The sequence below is a fragment of the Scyliorhinus torazame genome, chromosome 16, assembly GCF_047496885.1.
Source record: "Scyliorhinus torazame isolate Kashiwa2021f chromosome 16, sScyTor2.1, whole genome shotgun sequence".
Classification (NCBI taxonomy): Eukaryota; Metazoa; Chordata; class Chondrichthyes; order Carcharhiniformes; family Scyliorhinidae; genus Scyliorhinus; species Scyliorhinus torazame.
This window is the reverse complement of record NC_092722.1, coordinates 138397684-138422579: the sequence shown is the minus strand read 5'-3', so window position 1 is coordinate 138422579 and position 24896 is coordinate 138397684. Positions and strand designations below refer to the sequence as shown.

The 24896-nt window shown below is 45.4% G+C and overlaps 1 protein-coding gene across 5 annotated transcripts in view; it reads left to right on the top strand.

Moving 5' to 3' along the window:
* The window catches only part of inpp5a (inositol polyphosphate-5-phosphatase A), a 752293-nt gene that overhangs the window by 350123 nt on the left and 377274 nt on the right, over positions 1-24896 (top strand). For all 5 annotated transcript variants that reach the window (XM_072479145.1, XM_072479144.1, XM_072479142.1 and 2 more), the window contains 2 exons: positions 19704-19804; positions 24370-24457. In XM_072479145.1, coding sequence (XP_072335246.1) covers positions 19704-19804; positions 24370-24457 — 189 coding nt within the window. The remainder of the gene's footprint in view (positions 1-19703; positions 19805-24369; positions 24458-24896) is intronic.

The window sequence follows — 24896 nt, the reverse complement described above, 5'->3', positions numbered from 1 at the left end:
GTCTTGCGGTACGGTGGCACAGTGGTTAGCACTGCTGCCTCACAGTTCCAGGGTACCAGGTTCAATTTTGGCCTCAGGTGACTGCCTGTGTGGAGTTTGCACTTTCTCCCCGTGTCTGAGTGAGTTTCCTCCGGGTGCTCCGATTTCCTCCCGCAGTCCAAAGATGTGAGGGTTAGGTGGATGAGCCATGATAAATTGCCCCTTAGTGTCCAAAAGGTTAGGTGGGGTGAATGGGTTCGGGAATAGGATGGAGGCGTGGGCTTAAGTAGGGTGCTCTTTCCGAGGGCCGGTGCAGACTTGATGGGCTGAATGGCCTCCTTCTGCACTGTAAATTCTAAGATTCCATGATTCTATCTCCCCAAAACCTAACACATTTTCCCTTTCCAAATAACAGTCTACTTCCCTCCTGAATGCCTCAATTGAACCTGCCTCCACCACCCTCAGGCAGTGCATCCCAGACCCTAACTACTCGCTGGGTGAAAAAGTTCATTCTCAGGTCACTGTCGCCTCTTTTGCCAATTGCTTTAAATCTGTGCTCTCTCATTCTTGATTCTTTCACATTTAAAAAAAATACTCCCATGTCCCTTTGCTCTCTAACCTACTTAGATTCCTATTTTCTAAGTTTCTAAGTGACCTCATTACACAAAGTAATATCATATATTTAAGTTTGCTAATTAAATGCCCATTCAGCAGGTTTATTAATGGATTGTAATTAGTTTCAGTCCTCTTCTGTATTGATTATCCTCCAATCCACCCCAAATTCTGTGCCATCCATAATGTAGATATGGGGCAGCATTCTCTGTTGGCTGACGCCGGAGAATTGTTCTGACACTAAAATCGCAGCGGGCGCCGGTTTGAAGCCAAATTGCTGTTCTCCGTCACCTCGACAGCGGCATCAATGCGGTTCAGAATGCACGTAGGCAGCATTTGCACATCATTCGCAGGCCTGACCTGATATTCTCTGGGGCTTCCGCGATGCTCCGCCTCTGATGGGCCGAGTTCCCGGCTGCGCAGTTCACTTCTGCTTTTAAAAATCATGAATCTGGCGTTGTTTCTGCTGAGGGAGAGAGAGGGGGGACAGAAAGTGTCCAACATTGACATAGTTTGCTGACAGTTGTACCGCTGGCCGGAGGGCTTCTGCCAGGGCCGGGGGGGAGTAGTGGGGGTGGCTAGGAGGTGCGCTGTGGGGTTGGATAGACGGATACGGAACACCATTGCCGTAGCCAGAAAGGCAGTCATGCAGCTGCGCACACCACTGACAACCCACTATGACCTTAGGGCCACGGGTCAGATAGGTGTCTTCCCAAGTCACCCCACTAGGTGCCCACTGGCCCCACCTGACCTATCAGCGGTATGGGCATGCTCCAGCAGAACCAATGCCATCTTGTTGGCTGGGATAAGTGTATGTGGGGAGTGTAATGTGTATATGCGTCAATCATGGACCCGCTGAATCTCGTACTGTTTTTCATTGAAATTGCTTGTGTTCCATGTGGTGCCCATGCTAACCCCTTCACAGTCGCTGAATCGATCCAGGTTCAGCGCCAGTTTTGCGGTCATGAAAGTCCACAAATTCTGCATTGGCATCAACACTTAGTCTCAGAAACAGAGAATCCTGTCCATGATTATTTTTATTCCAAAGTCCAAATCACTCATATAAAATGTGAGATATCTGGTGAGTTAAAATTTCTAGCTAGTATAGTTAGTAGCTTACTAGTCACTTTCTCTCTGCCATCCTATAGTTCCAGATAAAGGCTAACATTTTCCCAACTGTTCCCAATGATGGCAACCCCTTGCCATGGGTTCCCTGGCGGCAAAGGGTTCAAACGGGAAACCCATTGACAGCAGCGGGACTGGAAGATCTTCTGCCGGCCAATGTTGGGCTTACTCCACTGCAAATCTCAGCATGGTTGGGGGACTGGAGGGGCACTCTCACTCTTCCCGAGGGACTATATAATTTCCCCCAGTAATTGTACATATCTCTTAGCATTTGATAATTCTGCCTTTGAGGAAACCCTAAACCCTAAAGATAAATGGGTGACGGTGAGAGGGGCTGGGAGGAAGCAGTCGTTACAGGGATCCCCGGTGGTCGTTCCCCTTAGTAACAAGTATACCGCTTTGGATACTGTTGAGGGGGGGGAATTACCAGGGGTAAGCCATGGGGTACAGGTCTTTGGCACGGAGTCTGTCCCTGTTGCTCAGAAGGGAAGGGGGGAGAGGAGTAGAGCATTAGTCATTGGAGACTCCATAGTTCGGGGGATAGATAGGAGATTCTGTGGGAATGAGAGAGACTCGTGGTTGGTGTGTTGCCTCCCAGGTGTCAGGGTGCGTGATATCTCAGATCGTGTTTTCGGGATCCTTAAGGGGGAGAGGGAGCAGCCCCAAGTCGTGGTCCACATAGGTACCAACGACATAGGTAGGAAAAGGGATAGGGATGTAAGGCAGGAATTCGGGGAGCTAGGGTGGAAAATTAGATCTAGGATAAACAGAGTTATTATCTCTGGGTTGTTATCCGTGCCACGTGCTAGCGAGACGAGGAATAGGGAGAGAGAGGAGTTGAACACATGGCTACAGGGATGGTGCAGGAGGGAGGGTTTCAGTTTTCTGGATAATTGGGGCTCATTCTGGGGTCGGTGGGACCTCTACAAACGATGGTCTACACCTGGACCAGAGGGGTACCAATATCCTGGGGGGGGAAATTTGCTAATGCTCTTCGGGAGGGTTTAAACTAGTTCAGCAGGGGCTTGGGAACCTGAATTGTAGCTCCAGTATACAGGAGTTTGAGAGTAGTGAGGTCATGAGTAAGGTTTGAAAGTTGCAGGAGTGTACCGACCGGCAGGCAGGAAGGTGGGTTAAAGTGTGTCTTCTTCAATGCCAGGAGCATCCGGAATAAGGTGGGTGAACCTGCGGCATGGGTTGGTACCTGGGAATTCGATGTTGTGGCCATTCCAGAGACATGGATAGAGCAGGGACAGGAATGTTTGTTGCAGGTGCCGGGGTTTAGATATTTCAGTAAGCTCAGTGAAGGTGGTAAAAGAGGGGGAGGGGTGGCATTGTTAGTCAAGGACAGTATTACGGTGGGAGAAAGGACGTTTGATGTGGACTCGTCTACTGAGGTAGTATGGGCTGAGGTTAGAAACAGGAAAGGAGATTTCACCCTGTTAGGGGTTTTCTATAGGCCTCCGAAATGTTCCAGAGATGTAGAGGAAAGGATTGCAAAGATGATTCTGGATAGGAGCGAAAGCAACAGGGTAGTTGTTATGGGGGACTTTAACTTTCCAAATATTGACTAGAAACGTTATAGTTCGAGTACTTTAGATAGGTCCGTTTTTGTCCAATTTGTGCAGGAGGGTTTCCTGACAGTATGTAGCTAGGCCAACGAGAAGCGAGGCCATATTGGATTTGGTACTGGGTAATGAACCAGGACAGGTGTCATATTTGGAGGTAGGTGAGCACTTTGGTGATAGTGACCACAATTCGATTACGTTTACTTTCGTGATGGAAAGGGATAGGTATATACCGCAGAGCAAGAGTTATATCTGGGGGAAAGGCAATTATGATGTGATGAGGCAAGACTTAGGATGCATCGGATGGAGAGGAAAACTGCAGGGGATGGGCACAATAGTAATGTGGAGCTTGTTCAAGAACAGCTACTGCGTGTCCTTGATAAGTATGTACCTGTCAGGCAGGGAGGAAGTGGTCGGGCGAGAGAACCGTGGTTTACTAAAGCAGTCGAAACACTTGTCAAGAGGAAGAAGGAGGCTTATATAAAGATGAGACATGAAGGTTCAGTTAGGGCGCTCGAGAGTTACAAGTTAGCTAGGAAGGGCCTAAACAGAGAGCTAAGAAGAGCCAGGAGGGGACATGAGAAGTCTTTGGCAGGTAAGATCAAGAATAACCCTAAAGCTTTCTATAGATACGTCAGGAATAAAAGGATGACTAGGGTAAGAGTAGGGCCAGTCAAGGACAGTAGTGGGACGTTGTGCGTGGAGTCCGAGGAGATAGGAGAGGTGCTAAATGAATATTTTTTGTCAGTATTCACACAGGAAAAAGACAATGTTGTCGAGGAGGATACTGAGATTCAGGCTACTAGACTAGAAGGGCTTGAGGTTCATAAGGAGGAGGTGTTAGCAATTCTGGAAAGGGTGAAAATAGATAAGTCCCCTGGGCCGGATGGGATTTATCCTAGGATTCTCTGGGAATCTAGGGAGGAGATTGCTGAGCCTTTGGCTTTGATCATTAAGTCATGTTTGTCTACAGGAATAGTGCCAGAAGACTGGAGGATAGCAAATGTTGTCCCCTTGTTCAAGAAGGGGAGTAGAGACAACCCAGGTAACTATAGACCAGTGAGCCTTACTTCTGTTGTGGGCAAAATCTTGGAAAGGTTTATAAGAGATTGGATGTATAATCATCTGGAAAGGAATAATTTGATTAGAGATAGTCAACACGGTTTTGTGAAGGGTAGGTCGTGCCTCACAAACCATATTGAGTTCTTTGAGAAGGTGACCAAACAGGTGGATAAGGGTAAAGCAGTTGATGTGGTGTATATGGATTTCAGTAAAGCGTTTGATAAGGTTCCCCACGGTAGGCTACTGCAGAAAATACGGAGGCATGAGATTCAGGGTAATTTAGCAGTTTGGATCAGAAATTGGCGAGCTGGAAGAAGACAAAGGGTGGTGGTTGATGGGAAATGTTCAGACTGGAGTTATTGTGGTGTACCACAAGGATCTGTTTTGGGGCCACTGCTGTTTGTCATTTTTATAAATGAGCTGGAGGAGGGCGTAGAAGGATGGGTGAGGAAATTTGCAGATGACACTAAAGTCGGTGGAGTTGTGGACAGTGCGGAAGGATGTTACAAGTTATAGAGGGACATAGATAAGCTGCAGCACTGGGCTGAGAGGTGGCAAATGGAGTTTAATGCAGAAAAGTGTGAGGTGATTCATTTTGGAAGGAATAACAGGAAGACAGAGTACTGGGCTAATGGTAAGATTCTTGGCAGTGTGGATGAGCAGAGAGATCTCGGTGTCCATGTACATAGATCCCTGAAAGTTACCACCCAGGTTGAGAGGGTTGTTAAGAAGGCGTACGGTGTGTTACCTTTTATTGGTAGAGGGATTGAGTTTTGGAGCCATGAGGTCATGTTGCAGCTGTACAAAACTCTGGTGCGGCCGCATTTGGAGTATTGCGTGCAATTCTGGTCACCGCATTATAGGAAGGATGTGGAAGCATTGGAAAGGGTGCACAGGAGATTTACCAGAATGTTGCCTGGCATGGAGGGAAGATCTTATGAGGAAAGGCTGAGGGACTTGAGGCTGTTTTCATTAGAGAGAAGAAGGTTAAGAGGTGACTTAATTGAGGCATACAAGATGATCAGAGGTTTGGATAGGGTGGACAGTGAGAGCCTTTTTCCTCGGATGGTGATGTCTAGCATGAGGGGACATAGCTTTAAATTGAGGAGAGATAGATATAGGACAGATGTCAGAGGTAGGTTCTTTACTCAGAGAGTAGTAAGGGCGTGGACTGCCCTGCCTGCAACAGTAGTGGACTCGCCAACGCTAAAGGCATTCAAATGGTCATTGGATAGACATATGGACGATAAGGGAATATTGTAGATGGGCTTCAGAGTGGTTTCACAGGTCGGCGCAACATCGAGGGCGGAAGGGCCTGCACTGTGCTGTAATGTTCTATGTTCTAAGTAGCTCAAGACTGCAGATTATATGCAGTCACATCAACTTTTTTCCTGAAAAGATCTTTGAAACAATTTATATCACCACCCCTCAGGCAAGGGACAAGGTTGAGGAGGCAGTGCCTTTATGAACAACCTCAGCTTATACGGGAGTTGAACCCGTGCTTTTGGCCTCGCTCTGCATCACGAACCAGGGGCCGAATTCTCCGGCACCAAATATTCGTCGGGGGCGGGAATGCGCCGCGCCGGTCAACGGCCCCCCCCCCGGCGATTCTCCGGCCCACGATGGGCCGAAGTCCGGCTGCTGTCATGCCAGTCCCGCCGGCAAGAATCAAACCACCTCTCTTACCGGCGGGACTAGGCGGCGCGGGCGGCTCCGGGGTCCTGGGGGGGGCGCGGGGCGATCTGTCCCCGGGGGATGCCCCCACGGTGGCCTGGCCCGCGATCGGGGCCCACCGATCCACGGGCGAGCCTGTGCTGTGGGGGCACTCTTTTCCCACCGCCTCGGCCACAGCCTTCACCATAGAACATAGAACATTATAACGCAGTTGGCCGACGCGTAAGAGACACCCCCCCCCCTCATGTGCAGCCGCTGACGCTCCCGCACATGCGCGGACTTCCGCCGGCCGGCAAAGTCCTTTCGGCCCCGGCTGGCGTGGCGCCAAATGCCTTTCCCGCTGGCTGGCGGCGCGCCAACCACTCCGGCGCGGGTCTAGCCCCTCAAGGTGAGGGCTTGGCCGCTAAAGGTGTGGAGAAATCCGCACCTTTGGGGCGGCCCGACGCCGGAGTGGTTCCCGCCACTCCATCCCGCCGGGACCCCCCGTCCTACCGGGTAGGGGAGAATCCCGACCCAGCTGTCCAACCAACTGAGCTAAACCGGCCCCAGAATGGGTAGGGAGAAACTGTTCCCACTCCTTCTGCAGTGTAACAATTCTGTAATTCAGTGTGGGATGCCAGAATGACATCATCAATAAACAACAACTCATGAACTAGGACATTGCACACTTTGGCCTTGGTACACAGACATGCCAAATAGAGCAGCTTGTCGCCGGCTCTTGCACAAAGGTAGATACCCTCATTTGAGTCACCAAATGCATACACTAGCAACAAGGAGAAAAATATGCCAAAGTGCCAGGAGGCAGCCCTGCTTCACCCAGCTTCTGATCTTCAAAGCCTCTGATGATGCTCCATTAACTGATGAAACTATGCATGTTCCTGTGGAAAGAAGAAGCCAGGAGTCTGGCTGGGCAGCCTACAGCATCGTAAAGAGTTTGTCTCTGCTGACAAAGTCAAAGGCCTTGGTGAGGTATTTGAAGGCAGTGCAGGGTCGTCTGTGCGGTTTGCGAAACTGCCCCTGTAATCGCCAAAGTAAGAAAATCAGTCTGCCAGCTCTGAGCCAGCATGGCTCAGGCTAGTTGCGTAATGTCAGCGTCTGCAATCTGATCAGACAGATGCGGGCAAAGACCGTCCCCACAATACTGAACCAGGAGTTGCCTCGGTGACTAAAATTAACTTACTGCAGATGCTGGCAATCGGGGATAAAAACGGAAAGTGCCGGAACGAAGCTCAGCAGGTGTGGCAGCGTTCGCGACGAGGGAAACAGAGTTAACGTTTCAAATCTAAAATGACTCTTCTTCAGAACTGCCTCATTGATTGCTGCAGTTACTGTGATCCCCTTTGTTCGAGGCACAAAGGGATCCAGCAGAGATACAAAGATTCACGGAGATGCTGCAGCTGTGCTGGTTTTCCACTTTTGATGATTTCAGGTAGAATGCCATCATTTCCTGTGGCTTTGCTGCCGGCAGGCTGGTTAATGGCCTTGTTGAGCTCTGCTATGGTGGGCTCGCTGTCCAGCTCCTCCATGACAGGAAAGTGTGGAACGGCGCTGAGAGCCTCTTCATTGACAATGTTCTCCATTGCGTCGTTCGACGTGCCCCACCCACCTTTCCGTCTGCTTGCTAGATTCAGTGATGATCAGCTCTCTTTTTGATTTCAAGGGAGCTGATTTGGTTGCTGCTGGGCCTGTTGCTTTCATGGTTCCTTCATGCATCCCTCGAACATCCCCAGATTAAGAATAGATTATTTGCTATTGCATAGTTTCAACTGGTATTGAATGGTGCAGTGCTGGGTAGTCTGTTGGCTCTTGATCTGACAGTTCTGAGAGTATCCAGATTTAATTTTCTGGAGATATGCTTGTATTGCTGAAAAAAGAAACATACTGTCAAAGTTTTTCATCTTGCACTCATCAGGACAGATCACAAGAATACTATTAGTAAAGGGAACAACAGTTAATACTGCATGAGAATAGAGTGCTGATTGGTTGGTAGTGGACTCTGATTGGTAGGAGTGATGAGGACACTGTTGAGGGTGGTATTTCTAGTGATGATGAGATGCAGCTTGTGCCAGTGGCATGATCACAGATGTCTCCAGCGCATCTTGTGTGGCTTGGTTTGGAAGTACATGCTCATCGTACAGAAATAAGTCTGTAAATACTAACTGGAAAGATTCTCTTTATTAGCAGAGGTAATGCATTTTCAGGAATATATCTTAGATTGTAAAGCAACTGTGAATAGTGTAGCAGGATTTTATATTTGTTGTTGAGTGTAGAGAAATAATCCACCAATTTGCGTTTCCAAAGTACCTTTAACCTAGAAAAACATCTCTGGCAACTTTATAGCTGTGGACCAGCTATAAAGTGTGTGTGTGTGTGTGTGTGTGGGAGGGGTTAAGGGGGGGAGGTGGAGAGACAGACTGATTTAGAAATTTCCAGAGAATGACAGAAGACATGGCCATCAATGGTGACAGAGCTGGACGGATGCATAGCAGACCAGAGTTGGAAGAATGCAGAGTTTGCAGGGGAGAGGCGATTCCTGAGAGAATCCAGAAATACATTTAAAAGCAAAAGGAGTATTTTCAATTCGATGCGTTTGGCGTATGCAGGAACCCATATGTCAAAGCATAGAGGAGGTGACAAGAGACCAGGACGTGAGTGGTGTGGGGGGAGGGGGTGATAGGATTCAGACAGCAAACGTTTGGATATACTGAGGTCTATGAAGGGCAGACTAGCAGAGCCACATTCTTTATTCTGAAGGTATGAGTGCATTACAAGCAAGGGATCACCGATTGACATCAGAAATGACTTTGTACCTTAAGTATAATATAACAAGTTCCATTTCATTCCCTCCCACACAACGCTGTGGAAAGTGAACATTGATAAAGTTAGATGTCACCTCAGATTCCGTTCTCACCCTCCCCCACCCTGATATAATCAGATGTTTACTGCACAAGGGTAGTCACCAAATTATTTGCAGCTGCTGGGCGATTCACTCTTTCTTGAGGGCGCAACCCTCCCTTGCAGTCAAACTCAAACTTATTTTTACCGAAGTGAAATACTACAGGCATGCTGGAAATCTGAAATGAACAGAGCAGGAACAACTGGAAATACTCAACTGGTCAGGCAGCATCTCTGGAGAGAGAGAAACAGAGTCAACAGTCTGAATCTTCCGTGCTGGGGTCTAAGTTCAGTGTTGGGCATGGAAGCAAGAGTGATTACCACTGGGGGGGGAGAAGGAGGGTGCGGTGCTCACCACCCGTTATTTTGTGTTCAATTAATTAAAAATGCATCCGCGAGGAGCTCGCTGATTCTTATGGCAGGGGCAGGGAAGCCCCCACCATTATCTCATGGGGTTGAAGATCTGGGTACCATATTTTAAGGACACCCGGGACAGCCTGCACTATATCGTCCATATTTCCCAGGCCACCACTCCACACTTCAGCCGCAAACCCTTCCTCGGTCACCTTCCACACAAGCTGCACTGTCGCAAGCATAGGCTGACTTTTATGGACGCTCCTCAAAGAAGGCAAGGGCAGCTCACCGTTCTCCGTGAAAGAAGTCGACCTCGCCACGTACTTGCTGCTTATGTGCAGCCGCAAAAGTGAAGATTCTAATTTCTCATCGCCGGGGAAATTAATTTGGAGTTGGAGCTTAATTCCAGCGAGATGGCCGTTCAATGAGCATGCTTGACTTGCTATTACCTTGCAAAAAGGGCTTCACGACATTGTCCGTGGGGAAGTTCGACGGACCGTTAGTTCGAAGAATTTAATTCCGAAAATTCGTCCCGCCACCGGGAAACTGATTTTTAGCCTCGCTCCAAATTAAGTTCCCCTGCCCGCCAAGTTTCCCACTGCTGGTGGGACGGGAAGATTCCAACCTTTCATCAGAAGTGGGAAAAGATAGAAATGTAATAAATTTTCGGCGAGTGAAAGCGGGGAGGGATGGAAGAAGAGATAGGAAGGTCTGTGATAGGGTGGAAGGTAGGGAGAGATTAAATAATGAAACAGTTAATGGTGCAAGATCGAAGGGCGTGGCAATGGAATAAGTAAAGAAACAAAAGATGTGCGTAGAGGTATGAAGGCTGAAGGATTCATGGCTGCCTCAAGAAAGCAAAGAGAAAGCCAAGAATAAAAACAAAACCTGTAAAGCAAAAGAAAACAAAATTGTAGCAGAGTTTACGGTTTGAAACAGTTGGACCCGAGTTGAGTTTGGTAGGCTGTAAAGTGCCGAATCATTAGGTGAGGTTTTGTTTGTCAAGCTCGCATTGAGCATCATTGAAACACTGCAGTGGGGAGAGGACAGAGAGGTTGGTGTGGAAGCAAGCTGAAGGATTACAATGCACCTGGGAGAGAATTTGGGATATTGGATGGTCAAGAGAGAAGCTGGCAAAAATGGCAGGTGTCACATTTCCTGCACTTACATGGAAAGTTGTTGTTGGGAAAAAAGGGGAGGGTTGATTTTGGGGGTGATTGAGGAGCGGTCAACAGTCTCCTGGAAGGAATGGCCCCTTTCGAATATTAAATGGGGAGGAGAGGGAAACAGTGATTTGAGTTGGCAGAAATGGCAGAGGATGATCTTCTGAATATGGAGGTTGGTGGGGAAGGGGTGAGAGCAAAAGTGCGGTAAAATGGGACAGACATAGTTGTGGGTCCAATGAACACACCCCTCTTTCCTCACCTACGTCTGCTGCCCTCTGTCCCTTTAACAGTTCCAGTTTCCTGGCCTGAACCATTTCCTCTTCACCATGCACATCCAATCTCTCTACATCACCATCCCCCACCAGGATGGCCTGTGACTTCTCCACTTCTTTCCACAGTGGAGACCCAGTCAGTTGTCCACCACTATCTTCCTTTGCCTGACCGAACTTGTCCTCACATCAAAGGATTCCTTTAACTCAACTCATTTCTTTCAACTAAAAGGTGTTGCTGTGGGTCCCTACATTGAATCATAGATGCCTAGAATTCAGAAGAAGGCCATTCAGCGCCACTACCCTATTCCTGTAACCCCGTAACCCCACCGAGCCATTGCCCACCAGCAGTGGGCACTAAGGGACAACTTACCATGGCCAATCCACCTAACCTGGACACCTTTGGACTGTGGGAGGAAACTGGAGCACCCGGAGGAAACCCACACAGACACTGGGAGAATGAGCAAACTTCACACGGACAGTGACCCAAGGTCGTAATTGAACCCAGATCCTTGTTGCTGGGAGGCAGCAGTGCTAACCACGACACCACTGTGCCATCCATGGTTCTAGCAATGCCTGCTGTTTGCAAGATTGTGGAAAATTCCTTGTTCCAGTCCTACACAGGCCCACTCCCTCAGCTCTTTTTCTGTTACGCTGATGACTATATTGGCATTGTGTCCTGCTCTTGCCCTGAACAGAAAATAAAATGAATTTTGCTTCCAATTTTTACACTCCTTTGCAGGGTCTGAAATAAAAACCGAAATGCTGGAAAAACTCCACAAGTTTGCCAACATCTGTGGAGAGAGAAACTGAGTTAACATTTTGAATCGGTATGACTCTTCTTTAGCTCTGTTTTTTTAGAAGGACTTGGTGGCCTTGTACATGAATCAAAGAAAGGTATTCATGTAGGTACAGCAAATGCCAGGAAAGCAAAAGGTATCTCAGCCTTTTCTGTAAACGGCTTGGAGTATAAATGTAAATGAACATGTTTTACTGCAACTGTACAGGGTCTTGGTGAATCAACCTGGGGTATTATGTGTAGATTGTGCCTTTGTACCTTATCAATAGCATACTAGCCTTAGAGGGAGTGCAGCAAAGATTCACGAGACTAAGATCTGGAATGAGGGGATTAGCCTATGATCAGAAATGGAGTGGGCTAGGCCAATATTCCTTAGAATTTTGAAGAATGGGAGTGGTCGTATTGTAACAGTGACAATTCTTGCCGGACTTTACAGGGTCGATGTTCGGAGGGTATCTCCCTTGGCTGCAGAGTGTCGAGCTGTGGAGGGTGTTCAAAGTTTCAAAATAAGAGATCAGCTATTTAGGACTTGAGATGAGGAGAAATTATTTTACTCGAAGGGTTGAGACTCTTTGGTACGTTACTGCTACTTCTGATCTCATTTTATGTTCTTATGTTCGTAAAATATTCTTTGTTCCCAATCGGGATTCTCCGACCCCCCGCCGGGTCGGAGAATCCCCGGGGGGCGGCGTGAATCCCGCCCCGCCGCTCCGACGTCGGCTGCCGTATTCTCCGGCGCCGGTTTTCAGGCGGGGCGGAGATCACGCCACACCAGTCGGGGGCCGTTGCCAGCGGCCACCCCGACAATTCTCCGGGCCCCAATTGGCCGAGCGGCTGTCGGTTTCTGGCCAGTCCCGCTGGCGTGAAATGGACATGGTCCCACACGGCGGGACCTGTCTGGTAGGTCGGCTGGTGCGGTCCTCGGGGGTGCCCGGGGAGATCCGGCCCCGGTGGGGGGGGGGGGCCACAGTGGCCTGGCCCGCAATCAGGGCCCACCGATCTGTGGGCGGGCCTGTGCCATGGGGTTACTCCTTCCTTCTGCGCCGGCCTCTGTAAGGCTCCGCCATTGCCGGCGCAGAGTAGACACCCCCCTGCGCAAGCGCAGGAATGCGGCGGCCGGTCTGCGCATGCGCTAACATGCGCCAGCTTTTGGCGCCGATTGGTGCGGAGGATTCCGCAACTTCCGATTGGCCCGACGCTGGAGTGTTTCGCGCCACTTGTTTACGCCGCCATCGGGGGATTCGGGAGAATCCCAAAATTTCTACTTCCCACATGGTATTTTGTCAATGCCTTTGTCATGGAATTTTCTAGGTGGCAATTTTATTCTGTGACATGATGCATTGACCAAACCCATTTTGCTTTCAGCAAGAGAAAAGTCTGCACCCATCGGCTTGCATTTGAAGCTGTTTCAATACTGAAAGAGCAGGGGACCATGTTATTGTACCAGCTAGATCTTATGCTTAAGATAATTGGGATCTTAAAATCCCATTGTTCATTTTCTATAATTGTGATTATATCTCAGAAAAATCTAATAGAATTGATTATTGGTTTCATATATTGTATGCGAAGTCCACTTACTTAGACGCCTGGCGTAGTCCTACCTTAGAAACCTTCCAAACTATTTGTTAAAATCTCTTCATCATTACACTTATGCATAACTTGACAGAAGTTTTATTCAGGCCCGATTTAACTCAGTTTAACAAGACTGCAGTCTTGGCACTTTCCTGATTTATAGGAACATTTCACTATTTGTGTTATGTGCTAATGCCAGGAATTAAACAAGATATTATTGTCTTGCGATTAGTGACCAATGCAATTTTTAACCAACTCAACCTTATTCCCTCCTTTGCCAGTAGAAATTCCTGGGTTGGATTTTAGCTCAAATGTTTTTACTCTTTTGCTCCTTAATTTCATGTTATAGTTAATCACAGAGGTCACATTTGAACCCAACTATGCCTTAACTACTTTTAAATTGTATAGCTTGGAAATCCTGATGGCACAGTGTGCAATGCACTGTGTGGTACATTACTGAGCCACACAGAATGGGTGCTCCCAATGTTTGATTTTAGCCAGTATATTATCTGTGTTTACGCAGTTTGTGTCTCAGCCTTGTATGAAGGGGGTGTTATTAGCTACAACCATCACAGATGAAGGAGGGAAAAATAGCATGGGGCTTTACTCTTGACTAATTGGCCAGTGATTTTGACTGAAAGTGTTTGTGTGTGTATGTTTGGGTGGATTATCAGGCTAGATTTGGCTGTGATATCTCTTATCGATTATCAGCTGGTTAACACACTTGCCAGGCTCTTGGGTGAGGTGGCTATCGAAAAGGAGAGTTAGGCAGAAAACTAAAGGAAAAATTAGAATTTAAAGGAAAAAAACTGAGAAAACTACTGCTTCATGCAACTGACCATTCTGCCAATCATTCAATTAATAAATGGAAGTCGTGGACCAGGTTTGACTCTGGTTGTGCTAAGATATCTGGCCTCAGTTGCAGGATGATAAAATTGGCTTTCATGTCCCTGCGTTTAAGAGGAGTAAACTTTGCCAAGATTCCTGCCCCTGATCATGACCCATTGACTTACTGGAAAGTGCATGTGCGTTGATGTTAGAAATGTGTTTTGCTGAAATGTTCTCCCATTTTGACTTGCCTGCTGAAGCCAATGATGCATGGTCTGGGATACCTTCCTCCCTTGTTTCTCATTCATGAGCTTCCTGTCAGCAACATTATTTAGTAGTTTGGGGTTAGTTTCCAATAACACCCAATTAATCTTTGTATCGTCACCTCTAATTCATGTTGTACCATTGCCTGCCCAGCATTACGTTGAATGAATCCCTGTCCTTCTAAGTCGTTCTAAGCTGTTGCACCTAAGTCCGATTTCCTCCCTTGTATTTGTTCATCCATACTAAAATCAATAGTGTATAAATTTAGTATTGGAGATTTATCCTGAGCTGAATCCTGCACTCGATCTTTTACCAAGGTCACTTACCATCATACCAACCCTCACCTCTACCTCATCCCGCGACTGACAAAACCCCATTCCACACCTTTATCTCCTCCTGCCTTCTCCATCCCTATCAGTTCCCCAGAACTCTACCGACTACAAACTCTATCCTGGCCTCTGCAGCTTGAATTCCATGCTCCACCATGTTGCATTCACTTATTGCTCCCACACTCGCCAACCTCCACTGGCATCTCTTTCCCACAGTGATGATTTCAAAGTCCTCATCCTTGTTTTCATTCCCACTCTCGCCTACAATTCTTCCAGGCCTAAGCCTGCTCTTCTTTCTGTAGTCGCTCCATCGCTATGGTGTGCGCTCCATCGTTCTCTTTCAAGCAGTAACCAAGTTTTCAGATATCATTCTCTTTAACTGTTCCATTTTGTCACAGTGCCCCTGATTTTCAAATGCTTTCCCCAAACTCATTTCCCCCACTGAGGATCATCTTCACCTGTGCCCTTCTCAAACTCCTACGCAATGGCTATTTCCTCTTTGCAAAACTCTTTTGAGTCATTTCACTATGTTTGGACGACAAATGTGAATAGGTTATTTTGCATTGCTACACTTTCGGGTGAGGAGGGGAACCGTTGTTGGGACAGATCAACTCTGCACACCTCTTGGAATTAAATTGGGGCATTATTTCTGATGTGGTGACAATGAAGTCAGGATTTTCATCAAGTGCATTTAAAAAGAAAGTTCCAAATTCATTGTAAAATTTTGAATAGTTGCTGCTAAGTAACTGATCTAAAATTTGCACAGTTTGTGTGAAATTTGTTATGATTCCTGTTGAGATAAATAACTTTTAAAGAGATATGAGTTGCACAAAAATGACAGAAAGAATCACACAATAGGTCAAGTTTTAAGACTTTTACTGTAACAAACAAGACCAAATATTTCTTAATAGGCAATAAATATACCAGACTACTGAAAAGGCCCATCCTCAGGGACTGGTTTAGCACGGGGCTAAATAGCTGGCTTTTAAAGCAGACCAAGGCAGGCCAGCAGCATGGTTCAATTCCCGTACCAGCCTCCCCGAACAGTCGCCGGAATGTGGCGACTAGGGGCTTTTCACAGTAACTTCATTTGAAGCCTAATTGTGACAAAAGTGATTTTCATTCCATTAATTAACTAGCACTACCAAGATACTTTACAACCCACTCATATGTTTTGCCACATCTCAAAATATGTAGCCTTGTAGATTTAAGTCCACACCTCTCCTGAATTTTGAAAGACTTTGAAAGTCTCTCCTGCCACATCAAGGCGAGTCTAAGAGTGTCCTTTTGAAAGTCACTTCACTCAGTCCTCCAGCAGCAAGGCACCCCCTGGCGACTCTTTAGATTTCAAATTTCCCCGTGGTCTGTCTGTTTAAATGGAGAACGATTTCCCACCAACATTCTGCTTGGGGATAACACAAAAACTATATTTTCATAGAATTTACAGTGCAGAAGGAGGCCATTCGGCCCATCGAGTCTGCCCCGGCTCTTGGAAAGAGCACCCTACCCAAGGTCAACACCGCCACCCTACCCCCATAACCCAGTAACCCCACCCAACACTAAGGGCAATTTTGGACACTAATTTATCATGGCCAATCCACCTAACCTGCACATCTTTGGACTGTGGGAGGAAACCGGAGCGCCCGGAGGAAACCCACGCACACACAGGGAGGATGTGCAGACTCCGCACAGACAGTGACCCAAGCCGGAATCGAACCTGGGACCCTGGAGCTGTGAAGCAATTGTGCTATCCACAAGGCTACCGTGCTGCCCAAGATTTTCCCCTCTGCTTATCATGGCCGCACCTCTCCACCGGGGTTTTGAGTCTGAGGGTCTGTCCAGAGAGTCCAGCTGCCCCTCATGTCAAAGCGTGAAAACTTGGGTTTCTATGGGTTGCAACATAGGTTCTCAACCCATGACAATAAATCACATGGTCCTGTCCCTGGGCATATTTTGATATGATTTCATCATCTCCTACTCTCAGGACATTCTGTTTAATCTTAAATTGTCGACACAATTGAAAACATAATCTTCTTATAAAGTGCGCAATCAAACGGCCTTGCCATCGCCGACTCAATGGCTCGACAAGGCTATTAAATCTTGCGACAGGCTTCTCGCAAGATTTTCAATGCTCAGAATGCCTCGCGAGATATAATGAGATCTTGCGAGATGCCACGATCTGGATCTTGCCCTCGCTGGGCGAGATCCAGATTTACATATTTAAGTGAGCCATTAGACTCATTTAAATAATTGTCCGCCCTTTCCTGAGGCCCGGAAATGAACACCAATGCCTGGGAGATCTTGCCATGGTGCCATTTCGCACTGGTCCACACAAAGGTCCCTGGATGGTTGGGCCCTGGGCAGGCTCAGACCTGGCACTCCTGCTGGGACCTGGGTACACTGACAGTGCCACCCAGACAACTTTGCACTTCCAGGATGACCAGATGGTACTGCAGGGCTGGCAGGGACACTTCCAGCATGCCAGGCTGCCAGTGCCAATGTGCCCAGGTGTCAGGTTGCCTATGCCAGGGTTGGGCCCAGGTGTGTCCTGCCTTTAAGATGTGGGGTGAGGGGAGGCTCAAGGACCCCTCAGAGGTAATTTGGGGGGTGTCTGGAGGCCATGGTGGGGAGAAGGGGGCGAGAGATCGGGCCGCCATTTAAACTAAATGAGGTAAATGCAGCCTCGGCGGGGCGTTCCTCACCGAGGCCATAAAAAACCAGAGTCCTGTTTGATATCGGGGTGCGGCGCCGAGAAACACCCCACTATTCGTGCCCAAAATGGGACTCTGTTTTCTGGGTGTTAAATCGTGCCAAAGTCTCACATTTGTGACCCCAGTTGTCAAGACATGCTATTCAGAGCTGTTTTTGATGGGATTGGACTCTGAGAGCTGCCACCTCCATTCCTTAAAATAAGGTGAAAGCAGTCTCCTCTTGTATAGTATACTAATATTAAAAGGGGGGCAGCACGGTAGCAAAGTGGTTAGCACAATTGCTTCACAGCTCCAGGGTCCCAGGTTCGATTCCCGGCATGGGACACTGTCTGTGCGGAGTCTGCACGTTCTCCCCGTGTCTGCGTGGGTTTCCTCCGGGTGCTCCGTTTTCCTACCACAGTCCAAAGATGTGCAGGTTAGGTGGATTGGCCATGCTAAATTGCCCTTAGTGTCCAAGATTTCCCTTAGTGTTGGGTGGGGTTACTGGATTATGGGATCTGGTGGAGTTGTGGGTTTGGGTAGGGTGCTCTTTCCAGGAGCTGGTGCAGACTCGATGGGCCGAATGGCCTCCTCCTGCACTGTAAATTCTATGATTCTATGAAAACAACTTTGCGATATAATAATGCCCGGTAATATCCAGTGGAAAAATATAATTGTGATTCAAACAAATTCTCATTAAGGAGCTGTGCAATTTTAGTTTTATTGAACTCCAGAGGTACTCTTCACAACTTATCATCACGATTTAAATGATTGATCTCATTAATAATAATAAAAATATTTGTTGCTTGCCCTTTAGGAATAATGGAAGCCTAGAAATTATTTTGGCAATATTAGACAAATGCTTAATGTACTTGTGTGGCATTCCCCAGTATGCTATTTCAGTGGAATTGGTAACATATTTAAAATAAACAGAGTTATACCTGTGTACTTAGAACATAATAAGGGCATAATAAACATCAGCATCACCAATGGTAATTTCTACATTGTAGTAAAAAGGAGAAACTTTCATTTGGATAATGTGTTTACCGAAATTTCTTCACCTCTCTTTCACACTTTCCTACTTTGCGACATTCCTTACAATTAATTTCTTTTACAAAGCCTATGGTCACTTGACCTAATATCCTCTTATGTAGCTCAGTGTTATATTTTGTTTTATAATGCTCCTGTGAAGCGCCTCGAGACAGTTCATGAAAGGAGGTATATAAATGTCAATTGTTGTTGTTGTTTGTGCAGGACCTCCCAAAATGCTTTGAAGCAAAATAAATATGTTTATAATGGAGTCACTGTTGTAAATGGAAATGTAGCAACCAGTATGTACACAGTAAGATCCCACAATCAGCAAAATGAGAATGGGCAGAGAATAATTTTTAGTGATGTTGGTGGAGGATAAATATTGGCCAGGATACAGGTGAAACAAAATACAGAAATCCCCAAAAACATTGTAAAATAATATATTTAACACAATCCTTAACCAAGGTAGATATAAAATCAGCACTCATAAAATTAATATACCCTTTTCAGTTGTTCTCAATGTTGGCATTTACCTCTTTTGTACAGATTATATTCCTCCCTATGGCGAGGGGAGGACAGCCCTCATTTAAGTGCATTTACTTTGTTTTACTTGTTTAAACTAAGAATAAGCGTTTCCCTATTTGTCCCAGCATCTTGATTGGAGTTATACTGCAGTACATAATTTTTTAAAAATTTAATGTACCCAATTCATTTTTTTTTCCAATTAAGGGGCAAGTTAGATGGCCAATCCACCTGCAAATATTTAGGTTGTGGGGTGAAGCCCACGCAGACATGGGGAGAATGTGCAAACTCCACATGAACAGTGGCCGGGATCGAACCCGGGTCCTCGGCGCCGTGAGGCAACAGTGCTAACCACTGCACCACCATGCCGCCCCCGATTGCAGTACATAATTAACGTGTTGTCCTTCATCTTGTGCGGTGAATAATCCCATTCCTAATGGTGCTGGAGAATGGGAATGGAAAAAGGGATGGCAGTAAATCCTAGCTCCAACTATCTCCCTCAGCTAACCTGGGACTGCTGAAAACAGAGGGGACAGCACGTCTGCTGAGGGCCTGGAACAAGGCACAGCCAGTCATTCCTAGCCCAGCTGACAACCTGAAGCTGAACCTACAGTTTATGGAGTTCTGCTGCCATAACTAAGGGAGAAGCTGTAACTCACATCAACTTGAATCAACTGCAAGACCTAAAACGGGAAAACAGAGCCCTTTCGCAGTCATACATATCATCATATATGGTCTTCACTCCACTTTCCAAAACTTGCTCTGGTCAATTTTATGTCTATAAATGCAGAAAGGAAATTTTCTTGTGAAGCACAGCAAACTATTTTACGCTTGTCTCTAACTTACATGAGACCACACAGGCCTGTATCTAAAGTATTTTGTCAGCTAATGACTGTTCTACTTCATGTAAATTGTACAGGTTGTTCTGTTGTGGCACTGATGATGCATTCTTCTTCCTTGCAGACTGTGCACACACACAAGCCTCATTTTATTGCATTGCATTGCCAAGAAGTTGGCGGGAAGAACTATGAAGCCTCAATGTCTCATGTTGACAAGTTTGTGAAGTAAGTACAACGCATAGTTGACGAAGTGAAATGGAAGCCTCCGGTTGCCCTTTGGGGTTTCTGTTACGATGAGTATGAAATCTTAAGAGATCTGAAAATGATATTAAGTTATTGAGGTGCAAAGTCAAGTTGTATTGCTTGGAGACATTTAGCTATTAGCCAGCACAGGTTAATATAATTCACTTTCCCAGTCTACATAGCACAAAGTTAACAACAAAAAACCTGAACACTCGACTGTAACAGACTATTGTGCTAATTGCCACAGCCTATCTTATGCACACTGGTTTATGCACACTGGTTTATGCACACTAGTTTCTGCACACTAGTTTACGTACACTAGTTTATGTACACTGCCAAACTTTGGCTTTGAACATTAGACCAGCCAAAAATTACTGTCACAAAAAGTTTATTTTCCATGAGGGATAAATTAAAAAGAAAGAACCATTCACCAGAGCTTTAAGTCATTGTGAAACTATCATTCTCACCACTGTTTCAATATGACACCAAGGCAATTTCCAGCCAGTGTTGTGACGAGTACTAATGAGGGAGCTTCGAACTGTGCTGTAACATACTGGTTCATATCAGGGCCAATATTCTGATCACTTTCTTCATTAATAAGAATTTGCGCAATAATAATAACTAATTGCAACATTGGGGGCAGGATTCTCTGATTCCCCCAGCAGCATGTTCCTCGGCAGCGCGCCATTCTCTGGCGGCGGTATTCTATCCTCCCATCACTTGTCAATCGGATTTTCCATTGAGGCCACCCCATTGCACCGGAAAACCCGCAGGCAGGGGTGCGCTTCCAGCCTACATCTTTCAACTTGTCCTGGCTTCTGATCAACTATACAAACTTAAATCTTATTTTGGAGAAGTTTGATTTAATTTAAAAAAATCTAATCCTATTAGGTGTCACTGAGAGGTACTTGTCAGCACTGAATACATTTGCTAAAATACATTTATATTGTCTTTTTATAAATAAAGATAACACGGCTATTGATTTCCAGCAACAATCTTCTCATCCAAATAAAAATATTAATGATTGGAGTTTGCTCACTAAATAAAATAGCTCACCTCTAATTGTTTGGCAGTTATACACATTTTCTTAAAAATCTGCAGTGTATTCTCATTATGGCAAGCTCATCACCGACGGATCAACATGTAATGTTGTTGAAGGACAGATTACATTGCGGACAAGAGGAGGTTTCCCTCTGCTGGTGCAGATGGTGTGTAAAGTTTGCCAGTGTAACTCAACCTTTCCTGGAATTTGTCTCCCCCTGTTGGCACAGGTCAAGTTGTGCATGCATTAACAACGTTCATTTTCAGTTTTTACAGGAAAGCACTGGAGTCTCTTGAGAATTTAAGAATAATAATAATCACATATTGTCACAAATAGGCTTCAATGAAGTTACTGTGAAAAGCCCCCAGTCGCCACATTCCGGCGCCTGTTCGGGGAGGCTAGTACAGGAATTGAACCGCATGGTCTTGTTTTGCATTACAACCAGCTGGTTTAGCCCATTGTGCTAAACCAGCAGGTTCTTATTTCATCCTATTCTACCCCCACCTTTATTTCTTGGTATTCAAGAAATGCAAAGACACGAACAGAGTATCTTCAAATTCCACGTTTGCTTCTAACCAGTAAGAACTGACTTGATGATGAGTTTGAAAACAGTAAAAAAATTGGAAATCTTTCTCTACAGTTTCTGATAGTTTTCTCCTTTTCCCAAACTCTCCTCACTTCCCCTGACAAAAGTGTTGACTGGTTGCCTGGGGAATGATGCAAGGGCCATAGATATGTTCCAAGCAATGCTGTGGGGGGCATCACAGTAATGGGACTAAGATCCACTTCAGGAAACAAGCTTCATTAGTGTCTCAAGCGACAGCAGTGACAACCCTTGCCCCCTTGCCTCCCCCCCCCCCCCCTTCCACTTCCAGCCGCCTGAACATTTTTGCTCCAAGGCAGTGGTCCTTTCTGGCTACCAGTGAATTCAGCCCACGTTCGTAAGTCAGTTCGTGAAGGAAATTCAGCTCGGTCCTCAGCGGGTCTCATCTCAGCCCTTCCAAAATGGCTGAGCAGCCGGACAATTACATTCTTAACCAAGAGTTTAAAACAACTGTGCATGTGCAATCTGACGTGAACATGTTAATTTTATTGTGGCATTATTGTCCCTCGATAAAAATGGAAGAATTTCTGCTGTACTGTGACTGTCAAACTATGTCAAATAACCTAGACAAGACTCATACAATATAGAAACAGCTTCATACCAGCTGACGTTAAGATATTGCATCTTCATGTAGATCATCAAACAGTCCAAAGTTCAAACTCAAACTGTCCTTTAACAAATGTATTATAAACAAATCCACATGTAAAACCATTCAAAACCCAAATTAAAAAGACATTCAGTTTGAACACTTTGCGTGTCATTTGATCTATTTCACTGGTGTGTCTACCTGGCGTAATGACCAGTTAAAATGATTGCACCTTTTCCTGGTGTCCCTTGCTTTCCTTAAAAACAATGAGGTCCTAAAGATGATATTATTGAAACCTGTCAGATTATGGAGTCTATAACATTTTGCGCCCACAATGGTTGAGTTAAACAGACTTTTCACCAAGGCTCAAATACCATGGAACACAAACAAAAATAATGAAGTTAGAAGTAAAGAGTTGACTTGTGTTAAATGAGTTGACCCAAAATGTCTGGACGGCAGAGAGCTGGGGAATTACCAGGGACGGCCAGTGTGCTGAACGGCTTCCTCCAAACAATTAGACGTGTTTCTGCAGGGATGGAGGTTGAGCAGTACGTTGAGAAAATGGTTAGCTGGGGTTGTTTTATAAGGCTACGGAGAGTTCACACCAAGTTTTGGAGAAACAAAAACCTACTTTATTTTACAACTATTATTATACACAGCTCCAGGAGCTCCCGACAGGGTCTTCGCTAGTCGGTGCCTTACTGGCCGACTCTATACATAGACAGACACTGTTAGAGATCCCCTGCCCCTTGATCGGGGGAACTCGTATTCTGCCATGTCCACGGGGTAGTTGATCATTCCCACCCCGTAAGAAAAAAAGGAGATCTTTTTGTTGGACTAATTGGGCTTTTCCTGTTTGATAGATGCTCATGTTCTTAGCTAATTTTGAGTTATGTGATGGAAAGCAATGAGATGATGCCATTTGTGAACAGCTTAATCTTGTGTTGCTAATACTTTACTCAGTTCAAGATGGAGGACCAGCAGAAGTACCATTGCCTGTGTGAATTTGTCAAGATTTATAATTCTGAATAAAGATGCAATAGTCGGTTTAGTGAAAATCACAATGGATAGAATGCTGGTTTTCTTTGATTCAGACAAACACTTTAAGGTTAAAAATTAGACATTTATTTTTGCGAAAATATATTTGTATCAATGACTAAAATCTGTTTTGTTAACTGTTCTTATATCAGATACAACCTCTCATTAAATACCTCTTAATGAATCTCCTCACTGTACTTTTTTAATAAAGATAATTTTCTCCTGGATTTTTCATTAATTTGCCAGATATTGCTAACGGTTTTAAAAACAACTTTTCCATTCCCTCCTTTGAGAATCAGCTTAAATGTAAGACGCTGAAGTATCACACACTGACTAAGAATATCAGCTAATTGATAGTGAATTGAAACTATGCTTTCCATTACATTATTCAGCTAAATGCTCTTTTATCTGTTCATCATTTTTACTTTGATGTTTTTAAATGTAGTTTTGAATCAGGGAAAGCATAGAATGATATCGTAGAATCCCTACAGTTCAGAAGGAGGCCTTTCGGCCCATCAAATCTGCACCGACCCTCAGAAATAGCACCCTACCAATGCCCATTCACCTGCCCTATCCCCATAACCCCACTTAACGTGCACTACATTGGACCCTAAGGAATAATTTAGAATGGCCAATCCACCTAACCTGCACTTCTTTGGACCGTGGGAGGAAACCGGAGCACCCGGAGGATACCCACACAGACACGGGGAGAACGTGAAAACTCCACACAGACAGTCACCCACAGCTGGGATTCGAACCCAGTCCCCTGGCTCTGTGAGGCAGCAATGCTAATGATTGTGAGGGAAATCAAAATGAAATCATACTGAGGGAAATCATAATGAAGGGAACTTTAATGAGTGATATTATAAAAGGAACTTTGGGCGCCTGTTGGCAGCACCAAGTTAAAATGCATTACAAAACTTTCTTTATTTCTTCCATAACTAATATGCCTTACCTTCAAGCTCAGGACAGCCCTGGTACACCACTATTAATTTGTTATATTTCCTATATCATCTACCTAAGTGAGACTGTTAGTTTGTGCAGATTTTTGGGGAGGTTTGCACTTCAGATTATTGCCTGCAAGATACCTCCCAGCAGTAAGAGAAAGGATTCTGTTCCATTAGACGAGGTTGCATTTGATCCTGAAGACCAGGAGGTAAAAATTTTAAACCTTTGCATCACTGAACAGTTTAAATGTTTGAAAGGCCGGCTTAGAAAGCATTGGTTACTTGAGAAATCACCTGAGAAATATTTGAATTTTCCTTCTTTTACTACAGAGAATTGCTGTCGAGTGATGAAATGAAAGAGTATAATCGAGCACGAGTGTACTTGGATGAAAATTACAAATCACAAGAACATTTTACGGTAAGAAAGAGCTTCCTCAGTCAGTGTGGCACAAGGGGACAATGGTTGTGTATCATTGTGATTTAAGGATGTTAAACTTTACAAAAGTTTCAGATATATACGTATGTCTGTACGTACAGCAAGACAACAAAAATATGACAGTTTTTCTATTACGTATTTAATTACTAAAAAGAAAATCAATGTTTCTGGGGGCAGGGCTGAATATTAATTCTATCTCCACCCCAGCAAAATAAGTACAAATTTGCAACTTCCAAGTCCACTGACAGTGGGGTCTGATCAACAGCTTGAAGCTTCAAGGCGCACAGAAGCACACTCATCTGTTCTCATTTTGTGAACTTGCATTTCATAGTATGCTGTGTGTTTTGTTTAAAATTGATTTGTGTTTGCTAGAAATAGATTTGCAAAGAATTTATCTGTAAAATCCGGCACAGGTGTTGAA